Raw genomic sequence first — 18,388 nt, forward strand, 5'->3', positions numbered from 1 at the left:
TGTTTATATCCAGAATGAGGTTCTAATAAAGTTTATATCCAGAATGAGGTCCTAATACAATTTTGATCAGAATAACGTTCTAATAAAATTAATATCCAAAATGAAGCTCTAATAAAATGTAGATCTAGAATAGTTATAATAAAATTAACAATACACAATGAAGTTTTTATAAAATGTATATCCAGAATTTAGTTTTTATAAAATTGATCTCTAGAATGAAGTTCTAAAAAAATTCATATCCAGAGTGAATTTTTTATAAAACTTATATCTAGAATGAGGTTTGAATAAAATGAATATCCAGAATGAAGTTCTAATAAAATAAATATCTAGAAGTGAGTTATAATAAAATTTATATCCAGGACAAAGTTCTAATAAAATGAATAACCAGAATGAAGTTTTAATAAAATTTATATCTAGAATGAAGTTCTAAAAAAATTCATATCCAGAGTGAATTTTTTATAAAACTTATATCTAGAACAAAGTTCTAATAAAATTTATATCTAGAATGAAATTTTTATAAAATTCATATCCCGAATAAAGTTCTAATAAAATTTATATCCAGAATGAAGTTTTTATAAAATTTATATCTAGAATGAGGTTTGAATAAAATGAATATCCAGAATGAAGTTCTAATAAAATAAATATCTAGAAGTGAGTTATAATAAAATTTATATCCAGAATGAAGTTTTTATAAAATTTATATCCAGATGTAAGTTCTATTAAAATTCATATCTAGAATAAAGTTCTAATAAAATTCATATCCAGAGTGAAATTTTTATAAAATTCATATCCAATTTTGTAACTTATTCACTAAACTAACTTTTTCATAAAAAGTTTGAAACCATATTTGAACACTGTGCACTGATTTAGGCAGTGAGCTGTACCTGTTCCCAGTTCCGTGTGCTCTACTGAGGTGTGCTGGTTCTGGTGGACCCACTCTCCGTTGCATTTGAAGAAAATCTGCAGGGCGGGTCGGGCTCGGCAGCGCAGCTTGATCGGATTGCTCTTGACGATGTAGGCGTCGTCTGGCTCCTGCAGGAAGTGGGGCAGCGTTCCGGTCAGTGCCGAGAGTCCGTCTCGATTCCCTGGAAACACAGTGGAGCAAAATCAGTAACAGGAATTTATGATGTCACAAAGATATAGCATAACGACCTTTTAGCAGCAGTAATTAGATTTTAATAGCAGCTAATTTAATTGCTTAAAGTCTTACAGCTTCATTTTATACATATATTAAATGTATAACTCACGTTATATTATTAATTTCAGAATAAACAGAATAGTTTCTATTGATTTTGGAAAAATGTATGATAGTGAAATAGTTCATAAATAATTTATAATAGTTCCTGAATAATTAATTATTGAATGTTAGAGCAGAGAATTTTTTGCATATTTACTAATAGATGCCAAATAATTGCTAGTAGTTACTAAATAATTTACAGTAGTTATTGAACAATTGTGTAATTTATAACATTTCATGAAAAATTTGTTATTGAATAACTCATAGCAGATATGAGTATAATTTACAGTAACTAAACTGAATAAATAATAAAAGTAAATGAATGAATACTGTATAATTAGTTACTGAATAATTCATAGCAGTTATTGAATCATTAATAATAATTACTAAAAAAGTTATAGCAAATCAATTATTGAAACAATAATAGTAACTGAATAATTTCAAATATTTATTAAATGATTCATTGTAGTTGCTATTAATTTATAACAGTTCCTGGATAATTAATTACTGAATATGTTAGAGCAGTATTTACATATTTACTAATAGATAACAAATAATTCCTAGTAGTTATTGATAAAATTATAGTAGTTATTAAAGAATTGCGTAATTTGTAATATTCAATGAATAACTAGTTATTGAATAACTCATAACAGCTACTACATAATTTATAGTAGTTACTGAATTGTTAATTATGGTAACTGAATAAATAATAAAAGTAAATGAATGAATACTGTATAATTAGTTATTGCATAATGCATAGTATTTATTGAATAATTTCTAATAATTACTAAAAAAGTTAAAGAAAACAGTTATTAAATAAAAATAATAGTTAGTAAATAACTAAATATTTATTAAATGATTCATCATAGCTAATATTATATAGTAGTTACTTGATAATTTATAGTAGTTATTAAAAATTAATTTGTAGTTATTGAATAATTTTGAAGTGTATTGTAATGTTGAAAAATGTATAGAAGTTACTGAATAATTCATAGTAGATAAGGATTAATCAATAGTAGTTGCTAAATAGTGTGTTGTACTTCCTGAATAATATAGGGAAACATTTGGAGATAGTTTGTAGTAGTTATTGGATATTAAATAAATTAAATAAAATGTTTATTATACAACAACACAACATAACTATGTAATAATTCAACTATAGCTATTAATTAGTATTAATCGGGTACAAATGCCTTGATAGCAACATAACATAATAACTTAATAATATAATTCAGTTCTGTTTTATTTGTACTTGTCCTAAAAGCTGCTGCTGTCCCAAAACAGTAATGACCGTAATGAAATTAACGTGCACACTTCTATCCCGGTGACTATTTGCTTCCATTACTTATTAGCGACATTAGCCTTGTAGCTCCAGTGCAAAAGTAAAGAGGTAAACATCAGACACCAAACACTTCCTCACTGATCAACTACATTTGGGATAAGGAAGAAATTATGTACACTTCAAATGTTACCAAACTTTCACTTTAATGCCATTTTGATACCAACTTGAAACCATTTCAGCTCTTCTGATCCTATGCGAGTGATATTTGCAGTGGAGATCTTCTGTAGCGGCTTTTCCAAATCTAATCACAAGTAAGCGAGTGCTGACCACAGCCGAGTGAGCAGAGCGGAGTGTGTAAAGTCTCTGACTGACACAGGTCCCCATAATCACACGCACAGCCAGCCGTTCTGACAGCGGACTGGCCGGCTTGATTAACTGAGCCGTCAGTCAGCGGCCTGCTTAACTGACCCGTCAATCAGCCTCAAATTCTGCTCTGATTCTTAGATGCTTTCTGGCAAGTAAAAGGAAAAGAGGGGGGTCACAACCACTCAAAACAAAAAACAGCTTGGCCAGAAAACCTTGACTGAAAAGCTAACACGGGTATTAAGAAGGGAAAGCCAATAGTTCCCAATTAGCCAGGAAGTAATTTGCATAATTTTAATTGGGTTCTGCTAGACTTCGCTTCTTATTAGCGCTGTTGTCATGGAAATTTGGTCACCTTCAATCCAGCGGGATAAGAGGTGGAATTATAGCACCATGGCCAGCGAGCTGCCTGCTCTGTAGTGCTTTCAGGACCATGGACAGCTCCACTTATTCAATTTACCAACATTCGCTGAAAGAAAATGAACACTTTGCACTTGATCCAAACTCCCATTCCCTCCAATTCAGCTCTGTAGGAAAGGAAATTGATCTTAATATTTTATAATGTAACATCAAAGTAATACTGGACCATTTCTATGTACAACAAAGTTTCGCTCTTCTTCTTATCATTATTCCACTCTTTATTCAAAAGTAACGTGAATAGAAATTAATTCGAAGTTGCTTGACAAAGCAATTGCTATCCAAGGTGGTTGCTAAGGTATTGCTAGACCACTGTTATGGGATCCCAGGTGGTCACTAAGGTGTCACTAGGCCACTGTTATGGGATCCCAGGTGGTCACTAAGGTGTCACTAGGCCACTGCTATGGTATCCAAGGTGGTTGCTAAGGTGTTGCTAGGCCACTGCTATGGTATCCCAGGTGGTCACTAAGGTGTCACTAGGCCACTGTTATGGTATCCTAGGTGGTTGCTAAGGTGTCGCTAGGCCACAGCTATGGTATCCCAGGTGGTCACTAAGGTGTTGCTAGACCATTGCTATGATTTTCCAAGTGGTCGCTAAGGTGTTATTAGGACATTGCTATGATATCCCCGGTGGTTGCTAAGATGTTGCTAGGCAATTGCTATGCCATTCTAGGTGGTTGCAAAGGTGTTGTTAAGCAATTGCTATGGTATCCCAGGTGGTTACGAAGGTGTTGCTAGGACATTGCCTAGATACCCCTGGTGGTTGCTAAGCTGTCATTAGGACATTGCTGGATATCCCCGGTGGTTGCTAAGGTGTTGCTAGGCAATTGCTATGCCATTCTAAGTGGTTGCTAAGGTGTTGCCAGGACATTGTTATGATATCCCTGGTGGTTGCTATGGTGTCATTAAGCTGTCGCTTTGATATCTCAGGTGGTTGCTTAAGGTTCGCTAAGCCATTGCTTTAATGTCCCTGGTGGTTGCTAAGGTGCAAAATGGCCAAAAATACAACTGTACAATTTTACAAAAAGGACAAGCTGTTCATTTTTCAGGGTTAGCAAAATAAGTGGAACATATATTGATCATAAAATGATACAGAAGCCTCAACAACTAAATATAAGATCACATCTCACAGTATATAATGTGCCCACTCTTAGTACAGCTTCCATCCTTTTCAGGAGACTTGCATTGAGAGCATTCATTTACAGTGGGCATTGAGTGGATTCATTTAGAATGGCTACTAATTGGTTGGATTCGTTTAGAATGGGCATTGCTTGCATTCGGTTAGAGTGGACACTGGTTGCATTTAGTTAAAGTGGACGTTAGGTTGCATTCATTTAGAGTGGCCATTGAATGAAAACCATACCATGTTTGGTGAGTCTTAACTCAGCCTCACTCTCTTTTGACCTCGTTTTTGTCTTGGCCTCACTCTCTTTTGGACTTGGTCTTGACCCAGTCTCACTCTCATTTGGTCCCAGTATTGGACCTGGTCTTGTATCTGATCTCATTCTCATTTGAACTCGGTCTCAATCTCATTTGGATTTAGTCTTAACTTGATCTCACTCTCATTTGGGCTCAGTCTCTTGGTGTTATTTGGATTCAGTCTTGCCTCACTCTTGCTCTCAATTGGACTCAGTCCTGACTTGTTCTTGCTCTTATTTGGACTGAGACTTGACTCACTTTCATTTGACCTCAGTTTAGTCTTGGACTCACTCTCATTTAGACTTGGTCTTGACTCAGTCTCACTCTCATTTGGTCCCAGTATTGACTCTGCCTCGATCTCATTTGGACCTGGCCTTGTATCTGATCTCACTCTCATTTGGACTCAGTCTTAATTTAGTCTTGCTCTAATTTGGACTCAGTCTTGAATCTGTCCCTCTCATTTGGCCTTGTTCTTGACTTGGTCTCGCTCTCATTTGGACTCAGCCTTGACTCTGATCTCACTCTCATTTGGGCTCGATTTAGACTTGGTCTCGCTCTCATTTGGACTCAGCATTGACTCTGATCTCACTCTCATTTGGGCTCGATTTAGACTTGGTCTCACTTATATTTGGACTAGGTCTTGACTAGGTCTCACTCTCATTTGGACTCAGTCTTGACTCGATCTTGATCTCATTTGGGCTTAGTCTTAACTTGATCTTGCTCTCATTTGGACACGGTATTAACTCATTCCCACTCTCAGCTGGACTCAATCTTCACTTGTTCTTGCTCTTATTTGGACTCAGTCTTGACTCTGCCTCACTCTTATTTGACCTCGGTTTTGTCTTGGCCTCGATCTTATTTGGATTTGGTCTTGACTCTGATTTCACTCTCATTTGGTCTCAGTTTATACTTGTTTCCACTTATATTTGGACTATGTCTTGACTAGGTCTCACTCTTATTTGGACTCGGTTTTGTCTTCGTCCCTCTTATTCGGCCTTGCCTCAGTCTCATTCTTATTTGGATTTGATCTTGACTCATTTTCGCTCTCATTTGGACTCGGTCCTGACTCTGCCTCACTCTCATTTGGACTCTGTCTTTACTCAGTCTTGGTCTTATTTGACTTGGTCTCTGCCCCCCTTTAGACTCAGTCTTGCCTCAGTCTCGATTAGTCAAGGTTGGACTCATCTTAGGACTCAACAAAGGTGGTGTTGACTCCCGCCTCAGTTTCAAGACATCTCGTTACATTAACATACATGCAAGTTGTCATTTTTTTCCTGCTTCTCTGAGTCACCAATGCGGAGAATCAAAGTTTGTTCCAACTGCGGAGGCCTTACAGGGGTTTAGTGACGTCCCTGCTGTAACACCCCCCCGCCCTCAACCCAATACCACCCCTGTCAACTCGTGTTCTCTTGGGGGAAATCTTTCCGGATCTTTCAGAAGACGGATGATCCTGCTGTGCTTGCTGGGGATAGAAGCCTCTCAATTAGGCTCCAAAGATAGTTCAACTCTCTGCAGATGTGTCACAACAGCTGAAGCTATATGTGAAAAACAGCGGCTGCGCCTTGATGTAGTGCATGAAATCCCACTGCTGTAATGTCATTTCACACTGGGCTATTTACAGTGAGATTTAGGGGCTATAAGTGTTGCTCGGGTAGGAGATATAAATGTGATTGGCAGGCGCTGTAATGTCTGCCGACTCAATACGGAGAGTGTTTTTCTGTAATTTTAATGCGAGCATTTCAGAAGCGCAGTTACAGGGGGCCCATGCCCCCCTCGTCCCTTTTAGATCGTGACTGAAAAAAAAATCTCCAATGCTAGTGAATATACAGGCATAACATAATGACCACCTCCATGTTTCTACACTCATTGTCCATTTTATCAGCTCCACTTACTATATAGATGCACTTTGTAGTTCTACAGTTACAGACTGTAGTCCATCTGTTTCTCTGCATACTTTGTTAGCCCCCTTTTACCCTGTTCTTCAGTGGTCAGGACCCCCATGGACCCTCACAGAGCAGGTACTATTTAGGAGGTGGGTCATTCTCAGCACTGCAGTAACACTGACGTGGTGGTGGTGGTGTGTTAGTGTGTGTTGTGCTGGTATGAGTGGATCAGACACAGCAGTGCTGCTGGAGTTTGTAAACACTGTGTCCACTCACTGTCCACTCTATTAGACACTCCTACCTTGTCGGTCCACCTTGTAGATGTAAAGTCAGAGACGATAGCTCATCTGCTGCTCAGTCTGTGTTGGTCATCCTCTAGTCCTTCATCAGTGGTCACAGGACGCTGCCCACAGGACGCTGTTGGCTGGATATTTTTTGGTTCTCAGTCCAGCAGCGACACTGAGGTGTTTAAAAACTCCAGCAGCACTGATCCACTCAGACCAGCACAACACACACTAACACACAGCCATAAGTGGAAGCCCAAGAGCAGGAAATAGCATTGTTTGATAGAAAGAGTCTCAGCTGGTGGGAAAACTGAGTAAGAAATTCAGATTTTATTGTTTGCCCAGCCAAGACGCAGAACCAAATAAGCTAGGAGAACTTTTGACTTAAGTAAGAAGTTTGATTTCGTTGAAACCTAGAGCCCTCAAGTTGGGTTAACTTGTGAAATAATGTGCAGTAAGTCAGTGTAGGAAGTCTCAAGTGAAGTGTTACGCTCCAGCACAGCAGCATTTACACTCACACATATAGAGGTGCATAGAAACACCACACAGATTCCCAGATGCAGAGTATAATTCCTCCTATAGACTTCTACCATTTTCATGCTAATGTGCATGTCCATATGCGCACGCCGTTCAGGCTCGCTCCACCTGCGATGCATTTCGTTCCTCAAACCGTAACTAAATAAAGACGTGTGCTTCTGTTGCTGGTGTTAAATGAAGAGCTTTAGGCAAATACAGGCCTGTCTGTGCAGCTCCAGTGCGCTCGGGAAGATTATATCCTTGCTTTGTAGGATAAACACACACGCGCGCATAACAGACCACAAAGTCTATAACACTGACACGCATGAATTTCGACTGCTATCATACAGTCACTCATACGTGCACAGATGTTCAGGAATGCCTGACATGACGTTAAAGAGCAAAAGAGAGGAAAATGGCTCAGACTGAGATGAGAGAGAGAGAGAGAGAGAGAGAGAGAGAGAGAGACAGAGACTGATGCTCCACTGAAGATCCAGTGCATGGAAGCACAAGGTAGGTGTGGCCAGTGACTGAAAGTACAAGGTTGATGTTTCTAATAGAGTGGCCAGTTAGTGGAAGTACAAGGTGGGTGTTTGTATTAAAGTTTCTGTTAGTTTTCCCTATTGGTTCTATACCTGCCAGAGTCTCTGCTGCTCTGCTAACACTGTAATCTGTGATCAGTCACCCATTACAGAATTGACTCTCTGTGTGTTTTTCCTTTCTTTCTTTTCTTTGCCGAGTTGAACAGCTGCCCATCCTGTGCGTCTGATGCTGCTGCCTCTTCTGCCTTGATCGGGTGCCACTGCTGCCAGCCCTCTGGACCGGCTTGACCACCATTGAGCTTCATGCTGTACAACGCCGTGCAAACCTCACCCTCACAACCTGACCCCACTGATGCTGCTGCTGCTGCTGCTGCTGCATGAACTAAACTAATCAAATTAATCATTGCTCCACCTGTTTTCCCCGTTTTTGTACTAACAATGTTTACTATCCGGTGTGGTCCAGAGGAGGATGGGTTCCCCTTCTGAGTCTTGGTTCCTCTTAAGGTTTCTTCCTGTTTCTCTTAGCACAAGGAAGGTGTTTCTAATAAAGTGGCCAGTGAGTGGAAGTACAAGGTAGGTGTTTCTAATAAAGTGGCCGGTGAGTGGAAGTACAAGGTAGGTGTTTCTAATAAAGTGGCCGGTGAGTGGAAGTACAAGATAGGTGTTTCTAATAAAGTGGCCAGTGAGTGGAAGTACAAGGTAGGTGTTTCTAATAAAGTGGCCAGAGAGTGGAAGCACAAGGTAGGTGTTTCTAATAAAGTGTCCAGTTAGTGGAAGCATAATTCCTAATATTAAGTAATGTTGTAATCCTGTTAAGTTCTCACTTATGATGATCCTGATGAACTGCCAGCTTGCTGTAGTGACCTCCAGCATGACATGGCAGAAAATCCAACATGGCTGACCATAGCTGCTCAATCGCTTCTTGTCAGGGCAGCGGCGGTTGCCGCGGCGATGATGTACGAGCTGTGGTCTGCCCGGGCAATAATGGCCGCCGCTAGAAACATCTCGCAGCCCAGGAGCCAAACAAGATGTCACTGCCACTGGTGGTGAGCAATGGCCTTATCCCTCACATTCATCTGCCCTGGCGTGAACGCCTCTCACACACACACATACACGTACGTTTAAAAAAAATGAACCAAGGGGGTCATTTGACTTAGTCACAACCAGGGGCGTAGCTACCAGGGGCCAGATTTCTGACTGCTCAAAAAATTCTTCCCATGCCATTGAAAATGTGGCAAAATGTAATGCAGCTTGCTCTTATGTACCCAAAGGTGCTGAGTTCTTGCCTTAAATGAATTACAGTGACCACCAAAGGTCAGGGGTGTCCAGTCTTGTCTAGTGTGGCTGCAGGTTGTCATCCCAAACAAGCAGGAGCTCACCTGAATCCACTTGTGTAACCACTTAGTCTCAATTGGCCGGGTGAGCCCCTGTGTTGTTAGAATAAAAGCCCGCAGCCACACTGGCCCACTGCAGATAAAACTTGACATCCTTGCCTTAGGTGACCAGTCTTTGGTGGACGCTTTCACCATGGCCATGTTAACATGGCTGCATGCTGCTTGGTCACGTATCATCACTATATTCCAACAATTCTGCAATAAGTCATGGACCGACACTTTTTTCCAGTGCCAACATCTAAATACAGCATTACACCGATCCTGTTTCTGCAGACTGCGGGAGCTGAACTGTGCTAGTTCCTTGTGTACTCTACTGCCCAATCTAAATGTCCAGGCACCAGCTTCATACCAACTGAAGTACTCCACCACATCACACTGCTATATGGCTGCAAAGCACAAATGAGAGGACTCTTCAGGGCAACCCACTTCCATGGTTCATGTGCAGAGTGATTTGATGTTAAATGCTCCATTCTAGGAAAGTTATATAGTCAGAATTGTTCGCAGCGGTGGTCAAAAGAGTTAAAGGAGTGGTCAAAAAAAGTTTCAAGCAGGGGTCACCAATCCTGATCCTGGAGAACCACCTTTAACCCAAGCCTAATTCCGCTTAATACGTACCTCTGAAGGCAGTAATTAGATGGATCGGGGGGGTCGATTAAGGTTGGAGCTAAAGTGTGTAGGAAGTTAGATCTACAGGAACAGGGGTGGTGACCACTGGTTTAAAGCTTTTAAAAGCTGGCTTGCAGAAAGATGTTACATGAAACGGTGACAAATACATTCCTGGAAGCTTGAAACAATGTTTTTTTTAGCTTTGAGTCAATAATTTGGCCTAAAATGTATTGTTTAATTGATTTATGGTGCCAAAGTGATCCACAAAGAAAGCTTTTATTCCAGATCTGCCACTATTTTACCATCATCAACATTATCGGCCACTTCATTAAAACCACCTCCTTGTTTCTACACTCACTGCCCATTTTATCAGCTCCACTGACCATATAGGAGCACTTTGTAGTTCTACAGTTACAGACTGTAGTCCATCTGTTTCTCAGCATACTTTGTTACCCTGTTCTTCAATGGTGAGGACCCCCAGGACCACCACAGAGCAGTTATTTGGGTGGTGGGTCATTCTCAGCACTGCAGTGACACTGAGGGTAGATTTGAGGAGGTGGACTTAATGAAGAGTGTATAAACTCAGAAGACTCGTGTAGGTTCACTGGTGGTTCTGGATAGTAAATAAAATGTTTATATTTATGTTGTAGTCATGGCGACCCCTGGTTCCCATCACCACCACTGTAAAGACATCTGAGTTAGTAAGTTTCTCTACAATGAACACCACTCGGAATAACTCTGTTCACATCCCGGTGCTGAAATTTTTAAAAATGGGTGGTGGTAGATGAGCAGGGGGAGGTGCTATAACACACACCTCCTACACACACCAGCCTGACATGAATAAAACACACGACACTCATCAATTTCACACGAAAGCTAATTATCTAGCATTATCTAAAAGCAGCAAACAGGAATGGATGTATAGTCACAGCCCCCATAATTACACAGCGCGTAAACAGCATTAGAAAACATTAGCTTTTGATGCACTGCGCGCGCCAGTACTCCGCAAAAGACTCCGCAGAATTCATTCCAAGCATCCATTACGAGATCAAAGAATCTAATACATCAACAGATGACACAAAGAGAGAGAGACTGCATGTATATACGAGGGAGAGAGAGAGAGAGATTGACTGAGAGAGAAAGGCTGCTGAAAGACAAAAAAAAAATCCAAAGGGATTTACTCCTAATCAGAGTGTGAAAGCCAAACAATGGATTAATATGAAATAACATCATTAAAAGCGTAAATATGATTGAGCACGTCTCCGGATTAGCGCCACGCGCCAGGAAATGAAGTCGTCTGCTAATTCCTCAGAACAATAGCGCCCTGTCAGCATCTTAGCGCTGTGTGTTTGCTGACTTTCAAAGCAGGGGATGAAGGAGTTGTGTGTGTGTGTGTGTGTGTGTGTGTGTGTGTGTGTGTATACACAGTGCAAAAGCCAGGGACCACCCTTCATGAATTTCATGTCCAGTTTCGAAGAAATCTGCAGGGATATTTCTCCACACCTAGAAAGTGCAGTCGTAGAAGTTGGTTGCCTTTTCTGCATCTTAATGATGTTGAGGTCTGGACTCTGGGGTGGTCAGTCCATCGTTCAGCTTCTTTGTTTGATGTGTCCGTCTCCTTTTCTCAGTGAGGTTCTTCTTGATCAGCTACACATCCTTTCAGACCCACAGCGCTGAGTCGTCTTCTCACAGTGGAAGGATGGACAGAAACACCTGTGGATGTTTTCAGATCTGAAGCAGCTTGATTTTCTCCTCTCTCTCAGAGATGAAAGCTTTAAGTGCTGTTTATCTGATGGGGACAGTCTTCCAGGTGGTTGTTAGGAATTAGGTCCTGTGAACTGCTGATTTTTTTATTATTTTACTTTGACCTTCCTAAGCTCATCAGAAATATCTCCTGGATATTTGTGTAAATGTTGAATGAATAACTTCAAGTTCAGTCAGTAGCCTAGACACCAGAACATTTAACACAATTAAAATTGGTTTATTTTTATGTCTCCTCGTCATTTTCGGCTAACATTTCCACGACTCCTTCCAAAATGCATATTTTCTGTCATAAACATACAATTTTTTTTGCAAATATATGTTCATTCTGAAATTAATGCCTGCAACATGTTTGAAAAATTTGGGACAGGGCCAAATTAAAACTAGGAGGAGCGTTAAATAAATAAATAAAGGCTTCTTTGATGGATTTCACAACATGGGTTCAGGAAAACTTTGAACTCTTTTCATCACTGCATCGTTAAAAGCAAGTTAAGATTGTACCATGCAAAGCAGAAGCTATATATCATATTCAGAAACACCGCTGACTTCTCTGGGCTAGATCTTATCTGCATGGACTGATGCACAGTGGAAACATGTCAAGCTGTCAGATTGTTACCAGTGTAAAGTTCAAAATCCAGTGTCTGTGATGGTATGGCAGGGTAGTATCACATCCATGAAGACAACATTAATGCTGAAAGATATATACACAACTTTGTGTGCTGTCTTCTAGACGACGTCTTTTTCAGGGACGCCCATGCGTTTTTTTTCCAAATGATGATGGCAAACCACATTCTGCATGTGTTACATCAGCATGGCTGTGCAGTCGGGGTGCTAGACTGGACTAGATTTGTATAATGGGAGAATGAAATGAATTCTGCTTTCAAAACTGGATCAATTTGTGTTTTCATTCTCCAGACGATTAAAGTGAAGTGCTGTTAAAAGGAAAGGTGATGTACCACAGTGGTAAACATGCCCAACTTTTTTGGGACATGTTGCAGGCATCGAATTTGGAATGAGCAAATATTTACAATAAATAAATAAATAAATACAAAAATAAATAAAGAAAGAAAGAAAGTAAAACATCAAGGTCAAGCAGAACTCACTAACATTGCTGCTCTAATGTTTTTGGAATTGAGGTTTGTGTTTGTGCATACTTGCAAACATGCATGTGCATTACATGCATGTGCGCATGCATGTATTTGTTTATGTGTGTGCGTGTGTACACAACCCCAGCCTGCAGAGCGGATGCTAATGCGGAAACAGCTGCTGGTACATAAATTAGTGGGGCGGATCTGTAATTACGGCTTTGTGTTCTGATATTCAAATGCTGAGACGCAATGCAATCGTTAGATAATTAGCACAAACAAACCATTTATAAGCAGCGCTGGCACTCTGGTGCCCTTGCATCTCTTCTGGTCTGCTGCAGAGGAACATACACTGACTCCAATGGGCTTTTCTAATGCAATCCACCTTTTATGAACCATATAAAACCACTGAACGATGATGAAAAATCATATTTGAAGTGTAGGTGTATAAAAATGCACGTGCAGATCATGATGCATTGAAATAAAAGTAATGATTCAACTGCATTGATTTTGGAATGTTGGAATTTATTATACTTGATTCTAATAGCAAGCAATAAGATGTAATCAAATACACAGTATTAGCTGGAAATTGAAATATTGGTTTGGTGGGATTTCTTGAAAGTAAACGTGGCTGATGTGACACGGCCTGATGACTTTTTAGATTTTTGGCTAAAAGCTCTGTTGACAACAATGTTGATACAAAATTATTTTCACATTCAAATTTATATTTCATATTGTAATTCATACTCTTCAAAGAAATATGTGAACGCCACAAGAACTGCCGGCTCCGTCCGGATGTGTGAGAATCTGTCTTCTCGGGTTCTATGTTCTCAGGGTTTTGTGTTCCTACAGTCCTGTGTTCCAAGGCCCTATGTTCCCAGGGTACTGTGATCCCGGAGCCCTATGTTCTTAAGTTTTATTTTCCAAGGGTTCTGTGTTGTCAGGCCCCTGTGTTTCCATAGTTCTATGTCTCCGTGTCCTATGTTTCCAGGACCCTATGTTCTTAGGTTCTATTTTCCAAAGGGTTCTGTGTTGACAGGGCTCTATGTTCCTGGGGTTCTATGTTCCCAGTGTTTTATATTCATAGAGCTCTGAGAACATAGAACACTGGGAACATAGAATGCTGGGACATCATGTCCTACATTCTTAGGTTTTATGTTCCCAGGGTTTTGAGTTCCCAGGGTCCTGTGTTCCCAGGGCCCTTTGTTTTTATGTTCCCAGGGTTCTATCTTCTCAGGGCTCAATGATCCCAGGGTTCTATATTCCCAGGTTCTTAGGTCCTGTGTTCCCAGGGCCCTACATTTCCAGGGCCCTACGTTCTAAAGTTCAATGTTTCCAGGGTTCTGTGTTCCCATGTTCCTGTGTTCCCAGGGTCCTATGTTCTTAGATTTCTATGTTCCCAGTGTTCTATATTCATAGGGCCCTGAGAACATAGAACACTTTGAACATAGAAGCCTGGGAACATAGGGCCCTACATTCTTAGGTTGTATATTTCCAGGGTTCTGCATTTCCAGAGTCCTGTGTTCCCAGCACCCTATGTTCTTAGGTTCTATATTCCTAGAGTTATATGTATCCAGGGTTCTATGTTCTCAGGGCCCTATGATCCCAGGATTCTATGTTCCCATTGTCCTACGTTAAGCTCTTAATATGATACATCATACCTCGATATGATACATTAAGGGAGTCTATGAAAGGATTTCCAAGGTCATGTTTAATGTCATTGGGTCATCATAGGTCATCCATGGAAAAACGAGGAGTAGATTTTTCGATAGCAGTGCCCGCAGCCAGCCTAGTCTCAGTGAGTTAATTAGCTCACCAAGCAAACTTTGTAATTCAAACTGTTTTGGAGAATGTCTGGTTTGAACGTGATGCAGTGCTCTTCTTTGTTTGCTGTGGCTAATTGTGTAGCCCTAAGGTTGCTAACTAGCAAGTTAGCAGAACAAAGTAACCAGTTGTAGATGGTATCAGGGAAGCTGTAAAGGAAATGGAGATGGCAAGTTGATAAGAATATGCTTAAAACAGTACTGAAATGGAGGGCAGATGCCGTTGAGGACGTGCTTAAGTATTTCATATTAGCATGAACGCCATGTTTGGTAATGTTTTGCAATGTTGTTAATATTGTGTATAAGTTCAAATCAAATAATGCTTAAAACCAACAAATGGTGCCCAAAACTGCTCCCCAAGCCTTACATCACCAAGCGCAATGCAAAGCATTGAATGCAGTGGTGTAAAGCGCCGCCACTGGACTCTAGAGCAGTGGAGACGTTCTCTGGAGTGACCAATCACGCATCTCCATCTGGCAATTCGATGGATGAGTCTGGGTTTGGCGGTTGCCAGGAGACGGTACTACTCTGACTGCATTGTGCCAAGTGTAAAGTTTGGTGGAGGGGGATTATGGTGTGGAACTCTTAATGCTTCAGCACCAAGAGATTTTGGACAATTTCATGCTCCCAACTTTGTGGGAACAGTTTGGGGAGTTTGGCCCCTTCCTGTTCCAACATGACTGCGCTCCAGTGCACAAAGCAGCTCCATAAAGACATGGATGAGCGAGTTTGGTGTGGAAGAACTTGACTGGCCTGCACAGAGTCCTGACCTCAACCCGATAGAACACCTTTGGGATGAATCAGAGCGGAGACTGTGAGCCAGGCCTTCTCGTCCAACATCAGTGTCTGACCTCACAAATGCGCTTCTGGAAGAATGGTCAAAAATTCCCATAAACACTCCTAAACCTTGTGGAAAGCCTTCCCAGAAGAGTGGAAGCCGTTATAGCTGCAAAGGGTGGGCCGACATCATACTAAACCCTATGGGATGTCACTGAAGTTCATATGCGTGTGAAGGCAGACGAGCGAATACTTTTGGCAATATAGTGTAGCTAGCTTCAGTGTTTAACTCATTGAAGCTAACCTAGCCGAGCAAGCGCGTTCCAATAAAAAAACCCACTCCTTAGTGCTGTAAATGGACACTTATGTAACATGGGTTCAGTGCGTTTCTGAGGAGCGGGTTCAGTTGTGCATTGCGAGAGTATTTTACAAACAGCATTGGAGAACAACAGGATTGCATGTTGGCTTGAAGCATGAATATTTCACCACACATTAACTGAAATATCTTATATTCAATGACTTTGCTGTCTGCCACACTGACTCCATCTACCATCTTCCATGGCAGGGAAAGAGTTTCTCTGTCTGCTGGACCGTGATGTGAGCTTGCCTTTAAATCTTTGAAGAAATTCTTTGTTAACCTAAAATGTGACACTTTGGAACATTTTACAATGAGCTTTTATGGAAGTCAATGCATTATTGAATGTATTTCCCTCAAAATGAATCAAACTCTCTACTCTCTCTCTCTTCTCTCATGGATGAGATCACATCAGAGATGGGGGCTCGAGTCAGCAACTCGACTCAGATCTGCTTTTAAATGATTCGCTACTTAACACGAGTCTTACGGCTGAAAAAACGGCACTGCTGGTCACCAGCATAGTGAGGAAATGTTGTGTGTTGGTACTGGTATACTGGTCAACCAGCATGACCATGGTGGGTGACCAGCTAAACCAGTGCTACCAGCACTAGACCAGCACAGACCAGCTAGACCAGAATGAAGTACATGCTAGTCTGTGCTTTTTCAGCAGGTACAGCAGCTCTACAGCATAAACCAAAGTTTTAAGCTCATAAACATTGCTGGCTAAGTAGGTAGCTGCCCACATAGCACCAATGTATCCTCACAATTTTACATCATTTTCCATGTTCTCACCTAGCTGGGGCAGCTGATTAGCTAGCTAATGATATTCCACATCAAAACAACAGCCCAGCACTGTCTAGCTAACTGGGGCTCTGTTTAACTGGTTAGCTAGCTTGAAACATAGCTCGTTAGCATGCTAGTCCACAAATAGTTTTGGCATAAACCTGTAAAATGACCACTTAAACCCACTGAACTGACCCTTCAATTTCCACTGCTTAAAACAGCAACATCCTCCATAATAACCACAATTAGCTTGCCCCACCTCTCTCTCCCTCTCTCTCTCTCTCTCCCTCTCTCCCTCTCTCGCCCTCTCCTCTCTCTGTCTCTCACTCTCTCCTCTGTCTTTCTTCTTCTCTCTATACTTCTCTCTCCCTCTCTTATTTCTCTTATAACTATACCTGCCCTGTTTCTCTCACTCTCTCTCTAACTCTCCTTTCCCCTCTCCTCTCCTCTCTCTCCTGTCTGTCTCTCGCTCTCTTCACTCTCTTTCTTTTTCTCTCTATACCTCTCTCTTTTGTCCCTCTCTCTCTCTCTACTATCTCTATGTCTCCCCCTCTCATTCTCTGTTCCTCTCTTTCTTCTTCTCTCTCTATACCTCTCTCTCATTCTCTCTATCTCCCTTGTTCCCTCTCTTTTCTGTCTCTATACCTCTCTCTCACTCTCTCTATCTCCCTTGTTCCCTCTCTTTTCTCTCTCTATACCTCTCTCTCACTCTCTCTATCTCCCTTGTTCCCTCTCTTTTCTCTCTCTATACCTATCTCTCACCCTCTCTATCTCTGTTGTTCCCTCTCTTTTCTCTCTCTATACCTATCTCTCACCCTCTCTATCTCTGTTGTTCCCTCTCTCTTTCTCTCTCTCTTCTATGTCTATGTCTCCCCTCTCTTTCTCTCTTCCTCTGTCTTTCTTCTTCTCTCTCTCTTTCTCTCTCTCATCTTGGCTTGTCGTTGTAAATGGTATCTTTTCCAGCCCTGAGTACTTTTTTGTATTGGTGTAAAGGTTGTCATTCCACCAGAGTGTGTTCTGCAAACACACACACACACACACACACACACACACACACCATACACACACACACACACACACACACACACACACACACACTCATATATATATATATATACACACACATTTCAACTTCTTTGCTGACAGTCTGCTATCCTCCACTCTGAAACAACAATCTGCCTCTCTCTCTCTCTCTCTCTCTCTCTCTCTCTCTCTCTCACCGCCCTATGGCAAAATTGGGTTATCTGGGTGTCAGGCTGACAAAACCTCTCTGCCACGATGAAACAGTTCTGCGTTTTTTTTTTGCTTGCATTAGCATTTCTCAAAGAATCAGGAGGGAAAAATAAATAAATAAAATGAAAAACACCAAACGGATAAAACTGATAAATAGATAAACAAATCATTTGCATATGGCCTCAGCACTCTGCCTGACAGCGGGGTGAGGAAAAACTCCTCCAGAGTTTATTACTGTCTAAAAAAACAGCTTTTCAAAAGCAGGTTTGATTGCGGTGCATCTTGAATCGTTAATAACTCATTTTGCACAGTGCAGATATACAGGCTATAGGATATTCATACACATTTCTCAAGGTACAATAAACCTCATACACTCTCAGGCTCTTTTAATACCTTGAACTTCCACTCACTGGCCACTTTATTAGAAACACCTACCTTGTACTTCCACTCACTGGCCACTTTATTAGAAACACCAACCTTGTACTTCCACTCACTGGCCACTTTATTAGAAACACCCTCCTTGTACTTCCACTCACTGGCCACTTTATTAGAAACACCCACCTTGTACCAACATAAACTATATTAAAATACACAAATTTTCAGAAGGTAATTCATTATGAATCAAATA

At 40.9% G+C, this 18,388-nt stretch overlaps 1 protein-coding gene across 1 annotated transcript in view; it reads right to left on the minus strand.

Moving 5' to 3' along the window:
- Positions 1-18,388, minus strand: part of unc5da (unc-5 netrin receptor Da) — a 282,848-nt gene that overhangs the window by 94,547 nt on the left and 169,913 nt on the right. The window contains exon 2 of the mRNA XM_036588857.1: positions 885-1,085. Coding sequence (XP_036444750.1) covers positions 885-1,085 — 201 coding nt within the window. The remainder of the gene's footprint in view (positions 1-884; positions 1,086-18,388) is intronic.

This window comes from Colossoma macropomum, unplaced genomic scaffold (genome assembly GCF_904425465.1).
Source record: "Colossoma macropomum unplaced genomic scaffold, Colossoma_macropomum, whole genome shotgun sequence".
NCBI lineage: Eukaryota > Metazoa > Chordata > Actinopteri > Characiformes > Serrasalmidae > Colossoma > Colossoma macropomum.